The sequence below is a fragment of the Thermobia domestica genome, chromosome 11 (genome assembly GCF_964235325.1).
Source record: "Thermobia domestica chromosome 11, izTheDome1.hap1.1, whole genome shotgun sequence".
Lineage (NCBI taxonomy): Eukaryota > Metazoa > Arthropoda > Insecta > Zygentoma > Lepismatidae > Thermobia > Thermobia domestica.
Window position 1 is genome coordinate 236,740,184 of NC_137464.1, and position 15,284 is coordinate 236,755,467.

At 34.9% G+C, this 15,284-nt stretch overlaps 1 protein-coding gene across 1 annotated transcript in view; it reads left to right on the forward strand.

Annotated features, from left to right (window-relative positions):
- Positions 1 to 15,284, forward strand: part of LOC145665502 (sodium-independent sulfate anion transporter-like) — a 113,516-nt gene that overhangs the window by 45,900 nt on the left and 52,332 nt on the right. Inside the window, exon 5 of the mRNA XM_081732809.1 lies at positions 12,922 to 13,102. Within this exon, the coding sequence (XP_081588935.1) occupies positions 12,922 to 13,102 (181 nt within the window). The remainder of the gene's footprint in view (positions 1 to 12,921; positions 13,103 to 15,284) is intronic.

Below are 15,284 nucleotides of genomic sequence, written 5' to 3' on the forward strand. Positions count from 1 at the left end.
ATTAAAATAAAAACGTCGCTATGTTCATTAAGCAAATGATGCTAGTCTACACTATTTAAAGGTATTTCAGCCATGTGAATGTTAGCGAAATGGAGGTTGTTGTTTTCCTTGTTTTAAAAATCAAATTATATTTCGTATTTGTTAATGTATGTGCTTAAAATATAGCAGTGATTAATTTTAAAAGCGTGGCAAATGGTGTCCATATGGAAAAACGTGCGTGCATTTATACGGAAGCATGCGTACATTTATTAATTTCAAGCCGTAGCAGTGCAAGTCCATTCGTGAAAAGAAAACGTGCGTGTATTTATACGGGAGCATGTGTACAATAATTACAATAAATAGTTTTTAAAACGTGGCACTCAATGTCCATGTGCAAATTAAATTTAGGGCGCGGTGTATAAAAACTATGCGTGCCATCATGTGGGCGGGGCCGTGCAAAGCAAGTGTACCTTTAAGTTATTTCCACAAATAAGTTCAAGGTATATACATGGCAGTGTCGCTTAATCTATATATAAAAACCATACGAACCCATATATAATCAGGGCAGGGCAGAATAAAGCATACGCGCAACCATGTGGGCCGGGCGGTGCAAAGCCGGTGTGCATTTAACTTGTTTCCACAAAGATTAAAGTATATACAGGAATCAATCTATATAAAAAAGCATACGCGGCAACAAGTGTGCAGGGCAGGGTAAAGTCAACGCGCAACCATGTGGGCCGGGCGGTGCAAAGCCGGTGTGCATTTAACTTGTTTCCACAAATAAGATTAAAGTATATACAGGAATCAATTTATATAAAAAAGCATACGCGGCAACAAGTGTGCAGGGCAGGGTAAAGTCAACGCACAACCATGTGCGCCGGGCGGTGCAAAGCCACCTTGCAAACAAGTGGGGGAGGGCAGGGCAAAGCCGGTGTGCATTTCCAAGCAATTATTCAGTATTAGCAAACGCGTAGCAACAAGTTGAAACAAAATAATAATAATTAATTTATACATTATTATCAAAGGTAAACAATGCTGCGTTAAGTTAGGTTATACGGTAAAGGCGCGTTAGCAATGGTTACGTTACAGTAGGGCCAGCGTTAGCAAGTATAACCAGTTTAGGTTAGTTTAGTAAAGAACCATATGATTTTCCAGTAAAGGCGCGTTTGCGACTATATGCATCTTAGTTTAACTTAGTAAAAATCATGTGGTTTTCCAGTAAAGGCGCGTTAGCAAGTATAGCCATCTTAGGTTTGCGTAATAACAAACTGTTCGAATAAATATTATAATAGATAGGCAATTTAATTTTTGTGCTAGGCAACTAATTTGTCCGCGGAAGTTATATAACACGAACTATTTTATAAAGCGTTCTTAAATGTAAGCTGGTGGGTTAAGTATCCGTATTAGCGTACGTTCAATTTTAAAAGTACAAACAGCTTGTGCTAGGTGTACACATTAATTTTTATTTCGCTTTCGCGTACGTGCAATTTTAAAAAGTGCAACCAATATGTGTTAGGTGTACACAGTAATTTTTATTTTATGTTCGCGTACGTGCAATTTTAAAAAGTACAACCAACATGTGTTAGGTGAACACAGTAATTTTTATTTCGCTTTCGCGTACGTGCAATTATAACAAAGGCGTAACCAACATGTGTTACATCGCAATGGCATTTTAAAATTATTTCCGTAAATGCTTGCTATAATTAAAAAATAAATCTTTGTGTAAGCGTGCAACATTAATAGCATTTCAAACAAACGCGTAGCATTAATGCCAAAATATTTTACAAATAATCACTTTTTTCTCACGTTTCAATGTAAATGCCTGTGGTGGCACGTTAACGATTATGTGTTATAATTTTAAAGTGAATTACAATTTTACATTTGTTCGGTAGCCCTAGGTTTAAACATTAATGTACAAAAGGCGCGTCAGTGAATATGTGTGGATATATACATCAACTACAATAATATCTTACAATTTTCGCTGGTCGTCCAAACTTTTTTAGAAATCGCAAACACACATACACGCAGTCACACAAATAATTACTATAAAAGGCACTCTCAATAGTAACAATTATAATATATAAAAAAGGAACATAGGAATTTATATATAAGTAGTTTATTTAGTATAGGCGGAACCATTTTTTTCCCATAAGTCCATATGCTTTATTGCATATAGGTGGTGCATGCTCAATGTTCTCACCGTGGACATTAAATCCATACAATAATAATAATTGTGCAGTTCGGGGCATTAATCTCTAAAGTTGCAGTTTATTTTTTTCGTATTAGATTGTAATAACAAAATAAATGTTTTTTGCCGTTCTGTGGTTATCTCTAAGTAATAACGTTTCCAAATTGTTTATATATATATATATATATTTACAAATACAAGTTCAGTTTGTAATAGGGCAAGCGTTCAATAACCCATCAGTTCTCGTGATTATCGGTTTATTTTTTCTCTATCGTCAATATCAATTAAACTCGGACACATAAACTCGTGATCCATCTGTGATTAACTCTGTTAGATATCACTCATGCTTGTCGATAATAAAGGTTTTTAACCTCGCACGTGATTGTTATTCAAAGTTCTCATTAAGTTCAAATCATACAAATGTTTGTAGATGATTGCAAGTAATCTGTATTTCTTGTAAATAAGTAAAGTCTAGCTTAATCAGTTTTATCATTCTGATACGGTACAAAGTTAATCTTGACGTCACTAAAGCCAAGCCAAACGGCTTTTCGCTCGTTCATTTGAATTTCATCGGCTCTCAAGGAAGGATGTCTGTGCCATTTAGTCTTCAGCTCACAAGTAAGAAAAATGTATTTAATAAATATTACCCTTTTCATAGTATACTTGTAGGAGGGGGAGGGGCTTATTTTTAACTTCTCACGTTGTTCGAGTCGAGGGATTAAAATATGCTCACATGCTGTTCATATGGGTCCTATTTTTTAACAGGTAGCTTGTATTGTTCTCACATACTGTTCGTATAGGTCCTGCATAGGGATCATGGGTCCTGGGGATCATTTCCAGGGGCCCTGCACGCAGTGAAGGGAACCATTTCCTTTTATTTGCTCCCACCTTGTTCGAGTAATTATTACGAGGGATTAAAATATGCTCACATCTTTTTATCAGGTAGCTTCTAATGAAGCGTAGGGGCCATGGGTCCTGGGGGTCATTTCCAGGGGTCATCCATTGGGGTCCTGGAAACCATGAACCATTTCCTTTTATCTGCTCACACACATAGTGTATGAGTATAGCTTGCTATACGAAACATTAAAATATGCTCACATGCCGTTCGTATGGGTCCTGCATAGGGGCCATGGGTCCTGGGGGTCATTTCCAGGGGCCCTGCACGCAGGAAAGGGAACCATTTCCTTTTATCTGTTCCCACCTTGTTCGAGTAATTATTACGAGGGATTAAAATATGCTCACATCTTTTTAACAGGTAGCTTCTAATGAAGCGTAGGGGCCGTGGGTCCTAGGGGTCATTTCCAGGGGCTATCCACTGTGTTCCTGGGAACCAGGGACCATTTCCATTTATCTGCTCACACACATAGTGTATGAGTATAGCTTGCTATACGAAACATTAAAATATGCTCACATACTGTTCGTATGGGTCCTGCATAGGGGCCATGGGTCCTGGGGGTCATTTCCAGCTTTTATTATTTCACAATCATAGATTCTTTATCGTAAGGCAGGGAGCATCCACTGTGACCTTCGTAGTGGTCATTCAACCTTCCCACCTATTTCATCATCTATCTCCAGGAAAAAAAAACCTGACCCAATTTCGTCACCTCCTTCGATACTCACTATCTGCCCTTATCCTTAATTAAACAATTGATAAACTATCTTATCAACTGTCGCAAGTCTTTTGATGGTCAACACACTAAATCATTACTACTAGTGATACATATAGAGGTTGTAATAATACGGAATTTTACTGCTGGTTTACTGCTTAAGCAAGAACCTAAATGTCATTTTCTAGAACCGAGTCAGTTGCGAGTTATTTCGTTGGAACAAAGCTAATTTTGAGCAGTATTACAGAACTTAGTTTTTTTCCCTTTATTACCTATTCAAAATTTATAAATTATCATAGTGTATAATAGTTAAAAATACTCATCACTCTGTTTTACTGCATTTTAAGAATCTTTAACGAAGTGGTAATCCAATTCAGGATTTTTGATTTATTTTCGAGACTTTTTCATTCCTGGAAGAGACCGTTTACATATGAAACCTTAAAAACGGACATTTTTGTACCTTTAAAGGGATACTTTCTGTTCTCGTCTTAAGGAGAGGACGATGTCATCCTTCTGGTTGACATTGATATTGAAGAGTGTGCATATGTTATAAAGTGTATAAAAGTGATAATTCGTGTTATTATCTACTCACCCCCTTCTTGATGACTATATTCTCACAACCATATGTAGACGTTAAATCTATAATATTATTAAGAGTAAACAAGAAGTGTGAGATATATATACCAATCGATCTAATCAAGCTGAACAAATGTCACACGGTACTTCAGGGTAGACCCTCAAACGCAGTTCTCGACAAGATCAAGGAAAAACAATTTGTATGCCGTTGGAAAAGCATCTCTTTAAAATTACATTATACAGGATGGTCCGGAAGTGGGCGTACCCCCTTTAGTTTCAAGAGTATAGCGTTAGCTATGGTAGAATGTCTGTACACAGTTACCTTGAAGTCTTAAGAGTCATAAACATCGGTATGACCACCATCCATGTCGTAACAGCTGAATTCTGCGCCAAGCTCTCGCAGGTGTTTTGCGGAGATACTCCGGAGTCACGAGAGTGAAGGCGTGATCCACAACTGCTTGTAATTCCTGCGTTGTGTGATATCGAATGTTTCTTATTTGTTGCTTTATGAAACCCCAGAGAGCATTGTATGGTCTCGTCAGATCGAGACTTCTTGGAGGCCAGGCAAAGGTGAAGATGCACAACCTCTTCCAATTCAGCGGCCAGGAAACGTCTGATCCAGGTAATTGCGCACGTGAATCGCGAAGTGCGCTGCTGCCGCATCCTACTGTATCACAACAGTGTCTTTGATACCATTTTCTTCCAGTTGAGGCACCAACCATTCATCAAGCATCTCAAGAATGTTCATTAACATTGTCTTCGAAGAAGTAAGGTCCAAAAATGTGTGTTGCACTCATTCCAGCCCACACCATCACGTGTGGTGGATTTCTCACAATCTCTTCGTAAAAGCGGGAGTTTCCCTTACACCACATTACAACGTTCCAAGAATGAATACTCCGGTAGATAGCACACTCGTCTGTGAAAAGGACTGCACCACGGGATCGTTTGGAAGGGAACGCCTTAAGGAGAGCATTGCATGCCTCTTTCCGCGCATCCATGTCGGCGTCACTCAGTTCATTCACATGCATTGAACGGCAAACTTTTAATTTTAGATATTCTTTCATGTGCCTCATCATGGTGGTCCGAGGAATAACAAGCTCCGAAGACCTTTTACGTGTTGATTTTGAAGGCGACTGCTGCACTGATGCTTTCACTTCACGGCACGTTTTCCTCCTTTTCATCGGTCGACCACCTCAGGAAAGATCTTTCACACTGCCCGTAGCAAATGCACGTTTTTCCCACCCCAACATTGTTGCTTTGCTTAGTGGATCAATGCCCAAGCGGTCTGTAAATATCGATTTAACACTTTCCATGGTGTCATCTGTATAACGCCTTTCGTGAAGCCAAGCCGCAACAACTAATCTTTGTTCAGTGCTATATGGACTTTGATCACACATTGTCGAATACTCCAACTTTACTACAAATAACTATTACCAATCAGAAAACAAATTAACATGGATAGCAGTGTTGCCAGACAATGCCAAGCAAGCAATGTTACCAAGCAAATGTGGGTAAAACCTAAAACCGTCAGAAAAGACCAATTAGGGGTACGCCCACTTCCGGACCACGCTGTAGATATATTTATTTGGTACACAGGATTTTCAGATAGCTCTGATACCTTTGCTAAGTCATTGTTTTTTGCAAATGAAAGATTTCGCTGACTACTGACTAATACTGTTATAATTATTAGTATCTCAAAAGCCTGCGTTTAACATGCTAACTAGGGTGTTACTAACAGCCCATGGTGTATGTATAGAGAGAAATCACCGTAGCAGTCTTTCTATTTTCGTATTTCTACGTTTATTCCCCTCGTCCTTCAACAACGTGTATGTATCAAATCGGTAAGACTGGGCCTGTGTTAACCGCGATGCCAAACCCTTTGTGTTGAAATAACAAGGTAAAGTGGTAGTCATCCTGGGACTACCTCTGTTAAAATTGAATTGTTTTAACACCATCACTTTTTGCTGTCTAACTTTGAAAGCTTCTTTATACATAATTAGCAAGTAACGCCGTCATCTAATTTAATACTACTGTGTCAAACCGGTAATACTGGGTCTGGGTTAACCGCAACACCAGACCCTTTGTGTTGAAATAACAAGCTAAAGTGGTAGTCATGCTGGGACCACTGACCTCTGATAAAATTGAGTTGTTTTAACACTACTTTTTGCTGTCTAACCTTGAAAGCGTCTTTATACATAGTTAGTAAATAACGCGGTCATCTAATTTGACAATAACCTGTGTCAAACAGGTAATACTGGGTTTGTGTTAACCGCAACACCAGACCCTTTGTGTTGAAATAACAAGCTAAGGTAGTAGTAATGCTTTGACCAATGGGTTGAGTTTAAAATGATTTATTTTAACATTATCATTTTTGCTGTGTACTGTATATGTAAAAAAAATAACTGTTAACCAACAGATTGTTGCTATTGTTATTTAGCTTCTTTTATCAATGACACATATACTCCTAATGGTGACAAACATACTCTCAACAGTCATGCACATACACCTTGCGTCAGTCTTAATTAGTCACGAAAGATTCGCATATATTCGATTTAGTTTTATCTACGGCTAAAAAATGCATAGCTTTCGTAAATAGATATGAATAGTCATTTTTTTAACTCTACAAAGGTAGATATCTTAAAGACTAACAAACAAGAAGTATAAAGAGTGTCCCATGATCTCTTTCTTTTTTTATCTATGTAAAAATCTATAAAATCTACATAGTAGTTGCTCTCAATATTTTGTTCTCACTTTATTTACATACTAGTGTATAGTGATTAAAAATACTTATAGATAGGTCACTACATACTCTGACAACCCCGACAATGGGAAACGGAAGGACAGCCAGTTCGCCAGCGTTGGCCCTACGTTTTGGCCATTTTTCTGAGGATTTGCCAACAATCAACTCGAGTGCCAACGTTGGCCCTATGTTGGAATTAGCCATTTTTTCTGAGGATTATTTACCAACAACCAACTTAATTGCCAAAGTTGACCCTATAAATAGCCAGAGATTGTGATAATGCCATCTGTAGGTGATAGAAGTGAATAATTATCCAGTTTAGGCGTTTAGTTACAAATGTAAACAAACAACTGAGCAGAGCTGTGTCTGTTATTGCAATTGTGATATTATCTTCAACAAGTAAGTTGAATAGTTAGACTTATATGCTAGAAGTTTAATCTAGTACATTACTGAAGTTTATTTTCCTTTACTAAATACTATTTCTGTGATTCAATCTCAGTATTAGTACTGTATATAGCATACAACATATTACTTATGTGTTTTTGCTTCTCCGAATCCCTGTGTTATGGAAAATTAGTGTGCCAATTTCTAAAGCGATGACTAGCAGCAACCACTATTAAAACTTGCCGCCATTTTGGATCCCGATATAAGTATAATTAACATAGTGTGCTGTATAAATATACTGTTATATGTGGTTCAATTTGGTTATCGAGAATTAGAGTACTAGTGCCAAATTCTTTGATAAGCAGGAACCATACTGAACGGATACCGAAGCAGGAACATAAGCAGGAACGTAAACTTTGACGCCATTTTGAATCCCGATATAAATATATTAATACAGTAGTGCGATCACAATGTCTTCTTGTACAATTTGTAATTCAAAAGTTAGTCGCTATGATGACGCACTACAGTGTTCAAAAAAGAATTGTAATAAATTATTTCATATAGTGTGTTACAAAATATCTGTGGAGAAATATACGGACATGAAGCAGACGGGTATTATAAAGGAATGGGTATATAGAGATTGTAGTGGTTCTAATCCGAGGGAGGTAGTAATTACAAAAACTGTACCACCGAGCGCAACTGAGTCAATGCTAATTAACAAAAGTACATCCTCAAAATTGGATGACAAATCTTTGAATCCTTCTGATATAGGAATGAAGCTTGAGGAACTCTGTGCTCAAATAGCTCAATTAACAGCTAGTGTTCAATTTATGTCTAATCAACACGATGAATTGTTGAAGAAACTTGAACTAGAGATTAAGGGTAATATTCAACGGGATAAGGATATAGCCAAGCTAAAAGCAGAAAACATAGAATTGAAAAAGCAATTAAAATTACAGGATGTAGAAATAAATGATCTTAATCAGTATGGACGTAATAAAAATATTGAAATACATGGTATACAGGAGCGTACTGGTGAAAATTTAAAGGAAGTTGTAATCGACATGGCGCAAAAATTAAGAATAAAATGTGGGGAGGAAGATATTGATGTTGTTCACCGACTATCAAACGGTAAAAATAAACCAAAGGCAATAATTGTACAATTTACAACGCGTACAGTGAGAGATATGTGGTTGACTAAAAGAAATACGGGTTTAGTTAGTAATAATTTAGTATCTGGAAGTAATGATAGTAAAATATTTGTGAATGTAAATTTAACTCCTAAAAATAAGCAATTATTTTGGAAAGCTAGAACAGCTGCAAGAAATACACAGCATAAATACTGTTGGGTAAATGGCAATGGACAAATTTTAATTAGGAAAAACGAAAATAGCCAGGTTATGATTATTAAAACTGAAGAAGATGTACCAGGATTTCCAAATTCTATTCCAGTGTAATCTTGAAATATGTAGGCTATAATTTAAGATGGCAGTAGTTAAAAGTACGTTTGATATATATTACCAGAATGTGAATGGGTTAAAAACTAAAATTAACGAATTTTATCTAAGCTCTACCATGTTTAATTTTGATTGTGTTGCCATTACTGAATCATGGCTAAGACATGAAATATTTAATAATGAGTTGTTTGACGATAAATATTTGGTCTACAGAAAAGATCGTAACCTAGAGTGTAGTAATATGAAAGATGGAGGTGGTGTTCTCTTAGCTGTTCACAATAATTATATCTCTGAAAGAATAACAAGATTTGAATTGCCAGATAATGAGGATTTGTGGGTTAAAATTCAGTTATCAGATTTAACATGTATATATATTTGTGTAGTTTATTTCCCGCCACATAGTTCAGAAGAATTATATTTAAATTTTTTTCGAAATATTGAAAGATTTGATGAACTAACAATATCTCAAAATGTTTTTATTATAGGGGATTTGAATTTGGCGCTTTTAACAGATTATTTGGATGGTAACTATTTTTTAAATTTGCCTAATTTGGAGAACAATGTCTTACATAAAGTAAATTTTTTAAATTTCTCACAAATCAATAAAGTAAGAAATCTAAACAATAGAATTTTAGATGTTGTATTTACTAATGTATTACACGTTGAAGTTCTTGAATCTGATGTTCATTTTGTTCAACCAGATCGTCATCACCCATGTTTGAATATTAGTATTCCGTTTTATAAAAACTGTAAGACACGAATTGAAATGGAAGACGTAGTCTACAACTTTTGTAAGTGTGATTTCTTGAAACTTTATCAGTTATTGAGATGTAAGAAATGGGATTCCTTATATGAGATTAAGGATATTGATAATTGTGTCGAGTTTTTCTATTCTGAATTATATGGAGTTTTAAATGAATGTACACCTAAACATATCAAGAGGAAACGTTCATATCCAACCTGGTTTACTCCTGAAATAATAAAAATGTTAAGGAAAAAAGAACGTTATAGAAAGAAATTTAAAAAATCAAGACTTTACTCAGATTACATGCAATTTGTTGCACTGAGGACACAAGTAAAAAATAGTATTGAAATAGGTTTTCGTGATTATAACAACGCAATAGAAGAGCAAATTGTAAAAGAACCTAGGAAATTTTGGAACTATATTAATAAGAAAAAATCTTCAAACATAAATCAATTTGTACTTGAATATAACAAAGAAAAAATTGTTGATAATAAATTGAAATGCGAAGCTTTTGCTAAGCATTTTCAATCAGTATATAGTTCTGAAATACCTAATATTAAACTATCAGATATTTTTCTGAATGATGTTTCTTCGATTGTAGATACAATGTCACTGGATGGGATCACTGAAACAGAAGTAATCGAAGCTATTGACAAAATGAAAGGTAAAAGGTCAATTAGTAATGATGGTATACCATCTTACATTTTTAAAGGTTGTAAGGAATTTATTGTTAAGCCACTGACCTACATATTTAATCTGTCTGTCACTCAGTGTTATTTTCCTGCAAAATTTAAAATATCAGCAATATGTCCAGTTCCAAAAATTAATCCTGTAAAATTAATACAAGACCATAGACCGATAAGTTTGATTTCTTCTCCAGCTAAAATATTCGAATCAGTAATCTGTAAACACCTGTTTAATCACATCTCACGATATCTCTCTGATTCCCAATACGGTTTTAGACATAATAGATCAACAGTAACAAATTTGTTGAATATAAGTCAAGCAATTAGTGAAGCTCTTACCGTAAGGTCTCAAATTGATGTAGTGTATACAGATTTTAAGCGAGCCTTTGATTTGATTAATCACGAAATACTTCTTAAAAAGATTAAAGGATTTGGTATTTCAAATGAATTAATCCGACTATTTAAGTCATATTTAAGCAACAGAATCCAATATGTAACATATAATAATTGTAAATCTAAACAATATTCTGTATATTCTGGAGTACCACAAGGATCCAATTTAGGGCCTTTGCTGTTTTTAATTATGATAAACGATTTACCTGAAGAGTTCCAATATTCTTCGTGTCTAATGTTTGCTGATGATACTAAATTATACAAACAAATTTCTACAAGAGATGATTGTGAAAAATTACAGAGAGATCTGGTGAGGTTGAGTGAATGGTGTCAAAGAAACAAATTTGAACTCAATATTTCAAAATGCAATGTTGTAACATTTTCAATCACAAAGAAACCTGTTATTTTTAAATATATTATAGGGAATCAAGTATTGGAGAGGAAAGAAGTTGTCAGGGATCTGGGAGTATGGTTTGATGCAAATCTAAAGTTTACATATCATATGAATATCAAAACAAATGAGGCGTTTAAAATGCTTGGATTTATTAAACGATCGTGCTGTCATTTTAAAAACATAAAAACAATATTAACTTTATATAACTCTTTTGTAAGAACAAAATTAGAGTACGCTTCTATAATTTGGGAACCATACTACCAAAAACCAAAGCAACAAATAGAAAAGGTACAAAAGAAAATGTTAAAATATATTAGTTATAAAATAGATAATATACCAACTCGTTATGTATCTTACAATATACTTCTAAGGAGGTTTCAGCTTTTGTCACTGGAGGATAGAAGGTTTATTCAATGTGTATTGTACTTGAAAAAACTTATTGATAACCAAGAGGATAATATGTCTTTCTTAGGTAAATTACCATTCTATTGCCCACGTCAAAACCTGAGATTCAGACAAATGTTTTATATGCCTGACAACAAAACAAATTTAGCAAAAAACTCTCCGTTGTATAGAATATGTGATAGAGGCAATAAAATACATTCTATGGGTCTGGACATATTTCAATTAAGATGCTCAATATTTAAACAAAAATGCCTCCAAATGTTACTTAATAAAGTGTAAAGATTGTTATTATATCTGGTACTTATTGACTGTACGTGAACAAAACAAGAGTAATGGTTAGTTGTTAGAATTACTTTACATGTAGCACATTCTGCACCATTATAAAAGTAACAATTTGTGCTTTGTAATTGCCTTCGGGTGTTAAGTACAAATAAATTATTATTATTATTATTATTATTATTATTATTATTACGTTGTAATTGGTCATTTTTCTGAGGATTTGCCAACAACCAACTTAATTGCTAATGGATTCCTGAGCAAAAGGAATAAAATTGCAATTGCGAGTGGGAAGAAGTCGATATTGTTAGAAAAAAGGACGCAAATTGTTGGTTGGCCAATATACAACGTTGGGGCCAACACATTTCTGAAATCATCAAAACTCAACCCTGCTGATCATTAACCTACATTGGTCCTATCAACTGTGCTGCTAGAATATACTTTCCAAACAGTTTTGCACAATTTATAAGTAAAACAATCTTAAATAAATGTAAACAACTTATGCTAAATACAGGGTGTTCCAGAAGTAACACAGGATTCCTGGGAATAATACAGGATGTTCGACAAAACTCACATGCATGTTCAGAACTCCAATACAAGAAAAAAATACATATCTTTGACTTTGGTTCGAAACACCTAATCACGGACATGGGACCAATTTTAGGTAATTAGTGGAATTGCTTGTAAGATGCCTACACGGAATAAAACAACCATCTTCGTAATTAGGTTTTTCCAATCAAAGTCACAGATAACGTTTTGGCATGTATTGACATTTTCAAACACGTATGCGAAGCTCGTCGATTTATTATTCAGTGTAGTCACCCTACGACCAATTTCACTAATTAATTTAAATTGCCTCCATCTCCATAGTAAGGTGTTTTTGATCAAATTCACTTAAAATTTTCTTTTTCTTGAGGTCCGGTACACGTATTAAGTTTGTCGGATAGTTCCAGGTGTCCTGTGTATAGAATAACAATCGGTTAATACAAATTCGCATGTATTTTCTAACATTTATAGAATGAGGTTAGTAAGACACCTATTATGACATTAGGTATAAAAATACGTCAATTTCTTTTTAAATAATATTTCAGAAATTAAAAGACATCCATGATTTGTGGGTAAAATGTGGAGTAAAAGATGACAAAATACAACATTATCTTAAGAAGACCATGTGGTTTATTTCTATTGGTCGGAATGCTTTAGTTGTTGTAATTTGTGCATTGATTGCTTCTTGGTTCGAGACCAATGGAAACGTTCCCTTCTATTTATCAGGTATGTTTGAATTTATTCATAGTTAATTACCAATAATGATATGCATTCTATGTATTGTATCCTGTAATGTCCTTCAAAAATTGTTTCTAAACATTCGCTTAATCCTTTTTCTGGGTTATTATTTCAAAATCAGTCTGATGCTATCAGCAAATCAAAATAATTACGCAATAAGATATATACTCAAACCTCGAAGGATATACAGAATGTTTCAAAACAACACCGACAACCTTTGGGAGGTGATTCCTCGCACCAAGATAAAACGAAAAGTATAGGCCAACCTGGGCGTACAAATGCTTCCTTTCGGAGTTATAGGCTGCCGAAAACAAGAAAAAACAAATGAATTTTAAAGGTCCATAACTCTAATACTATGGGACCTAGTATAGTCGAGTCAAGACTTCACTTACGAACTAGTTTGTGCCCTATCCAAAAATCCGTTTCAGAATCCTGTGGTACTTCTACAACAATTTTTAAAGAGGTAGTTGGTGAGCACTTCAAATTATATGGCCGTAGCAAAATTGCTTCTATAAAAATTGTTGTGTGATTGTCTTAGGATTCTGAAACATGTATTTTTGGATAACGCGCATATTAGTTCCTAAGTGAAGTCTTGACCCGGCTACGGTAGGTCCCATACTTTTGAAGCTATGGACCATTAAAGATATTTTTCATGTTTTCAGGAGCCTATAACTCCGAAAGGAAGCATTTGTGCACCTAGGTTGGTCTATATTTTTGTCTTTTCTTAGTATCAGGAATCACCTCCCAAATGTTGTCGGTGTTGTATTGAAACACCCTGTATACTCGTATAACTCAAACCTCGATCAATAAATCGTCCACTTGCAATTTATATACGTATAAAATAGTGGAGCACAATGAAACAAAAGAAGTTGTATTGGACAATGATACTTTTATTTCTTACAAAAGATTCATTCGGAAAACACGTCTTGAAAGAACCAGCTTTACTCTGATATATATGCCACTCACATTCGTTGATATAACTCGATACAAAATTAGAATAAATGATTTTCAAAAAAGTTGTGATTGGCTCATAATATTCCAATAGCGGGGCACAATGAAAGAATTGATGGAGTAAAATGATAATAGTAACATGGGCGCCCGCAGAAAAAATTTCAGGGCAGGGCAAAAGTTTTTGCCATGTTTCACAGTACTCATATTTGCAAGGGTTATACATTGTATTTAGTGGATACCTTGTACGGAATTAAACCGAAACAATTTCTGTAATCTTTACTGCAAACATAGTATTAATCTATATAATAAACTCTACTAGTTTGAGCTCTATTAGTAGTGTGTTGTATGGGATCTCATAGGTGACTATTAAGTGAACTTGAGTGGTCTCCAAAGAACAGTAAAGTCAGAAAATCAGAAAGGAAATATATTTTACACAATAAGATAAGAGTGCAAGCACACTTGAGAATGTCTCCATCTTACAATATCTTCATATATTCTTCCATATACCTTTAGAGCATAACTAGACAAACTCAACATTAAAATCCAGACATTTTATCTGTTTGTACAGTACAGTGACAATAAGTGAAACAAAGTTTAAAGAAAATAACATTAGCTACTGCCGGTTGACACCCTGCGTACAACATTATATACCAAACGCAAAGAAGTCGATTAGCTAATTTTGGTATATTAAAAAAAAGTCCTTAAATGTGTTCAAGAAACCTAACTCGATATTAATACCGTTCTTCATTGGCAGATATTGTTTGTCAGACATGTCAAAAATCGCATTTAGGTTCCAAAACTCACAGGGAGGCAAATGCTTTCCCTTGCGCTCTCTTGCGGGCGCCCATGAATACTAATGTTCTTGTTAAAACTGCTAATTTGACATTGTTTTAAAGAGAGAGAAATATCACTGTATACTTAGATTAACATAAAAAAATCGTTTGGCCAAATGAAATGCGTCAAGGGGATCAGAGAAATTAGCATGTGAAAACCAATGGCAAAAGAATAACAACTGTTTACTTTTTGGTGCGACCCCATAGTCACGTTGTTTATTTCTCTTGATGTAGCTAAGCTACTTTTAATAAAAGGAGAGAATGCAACAATTGAAACGCATAATATGTTTCATTGCATCCCAATCCAGTTTTTCAATCTGCTCCCACTCTAGCTACTTGGGATAACACGAATAATCTAAATTAACAATCTTCTTAATTAAGTAATT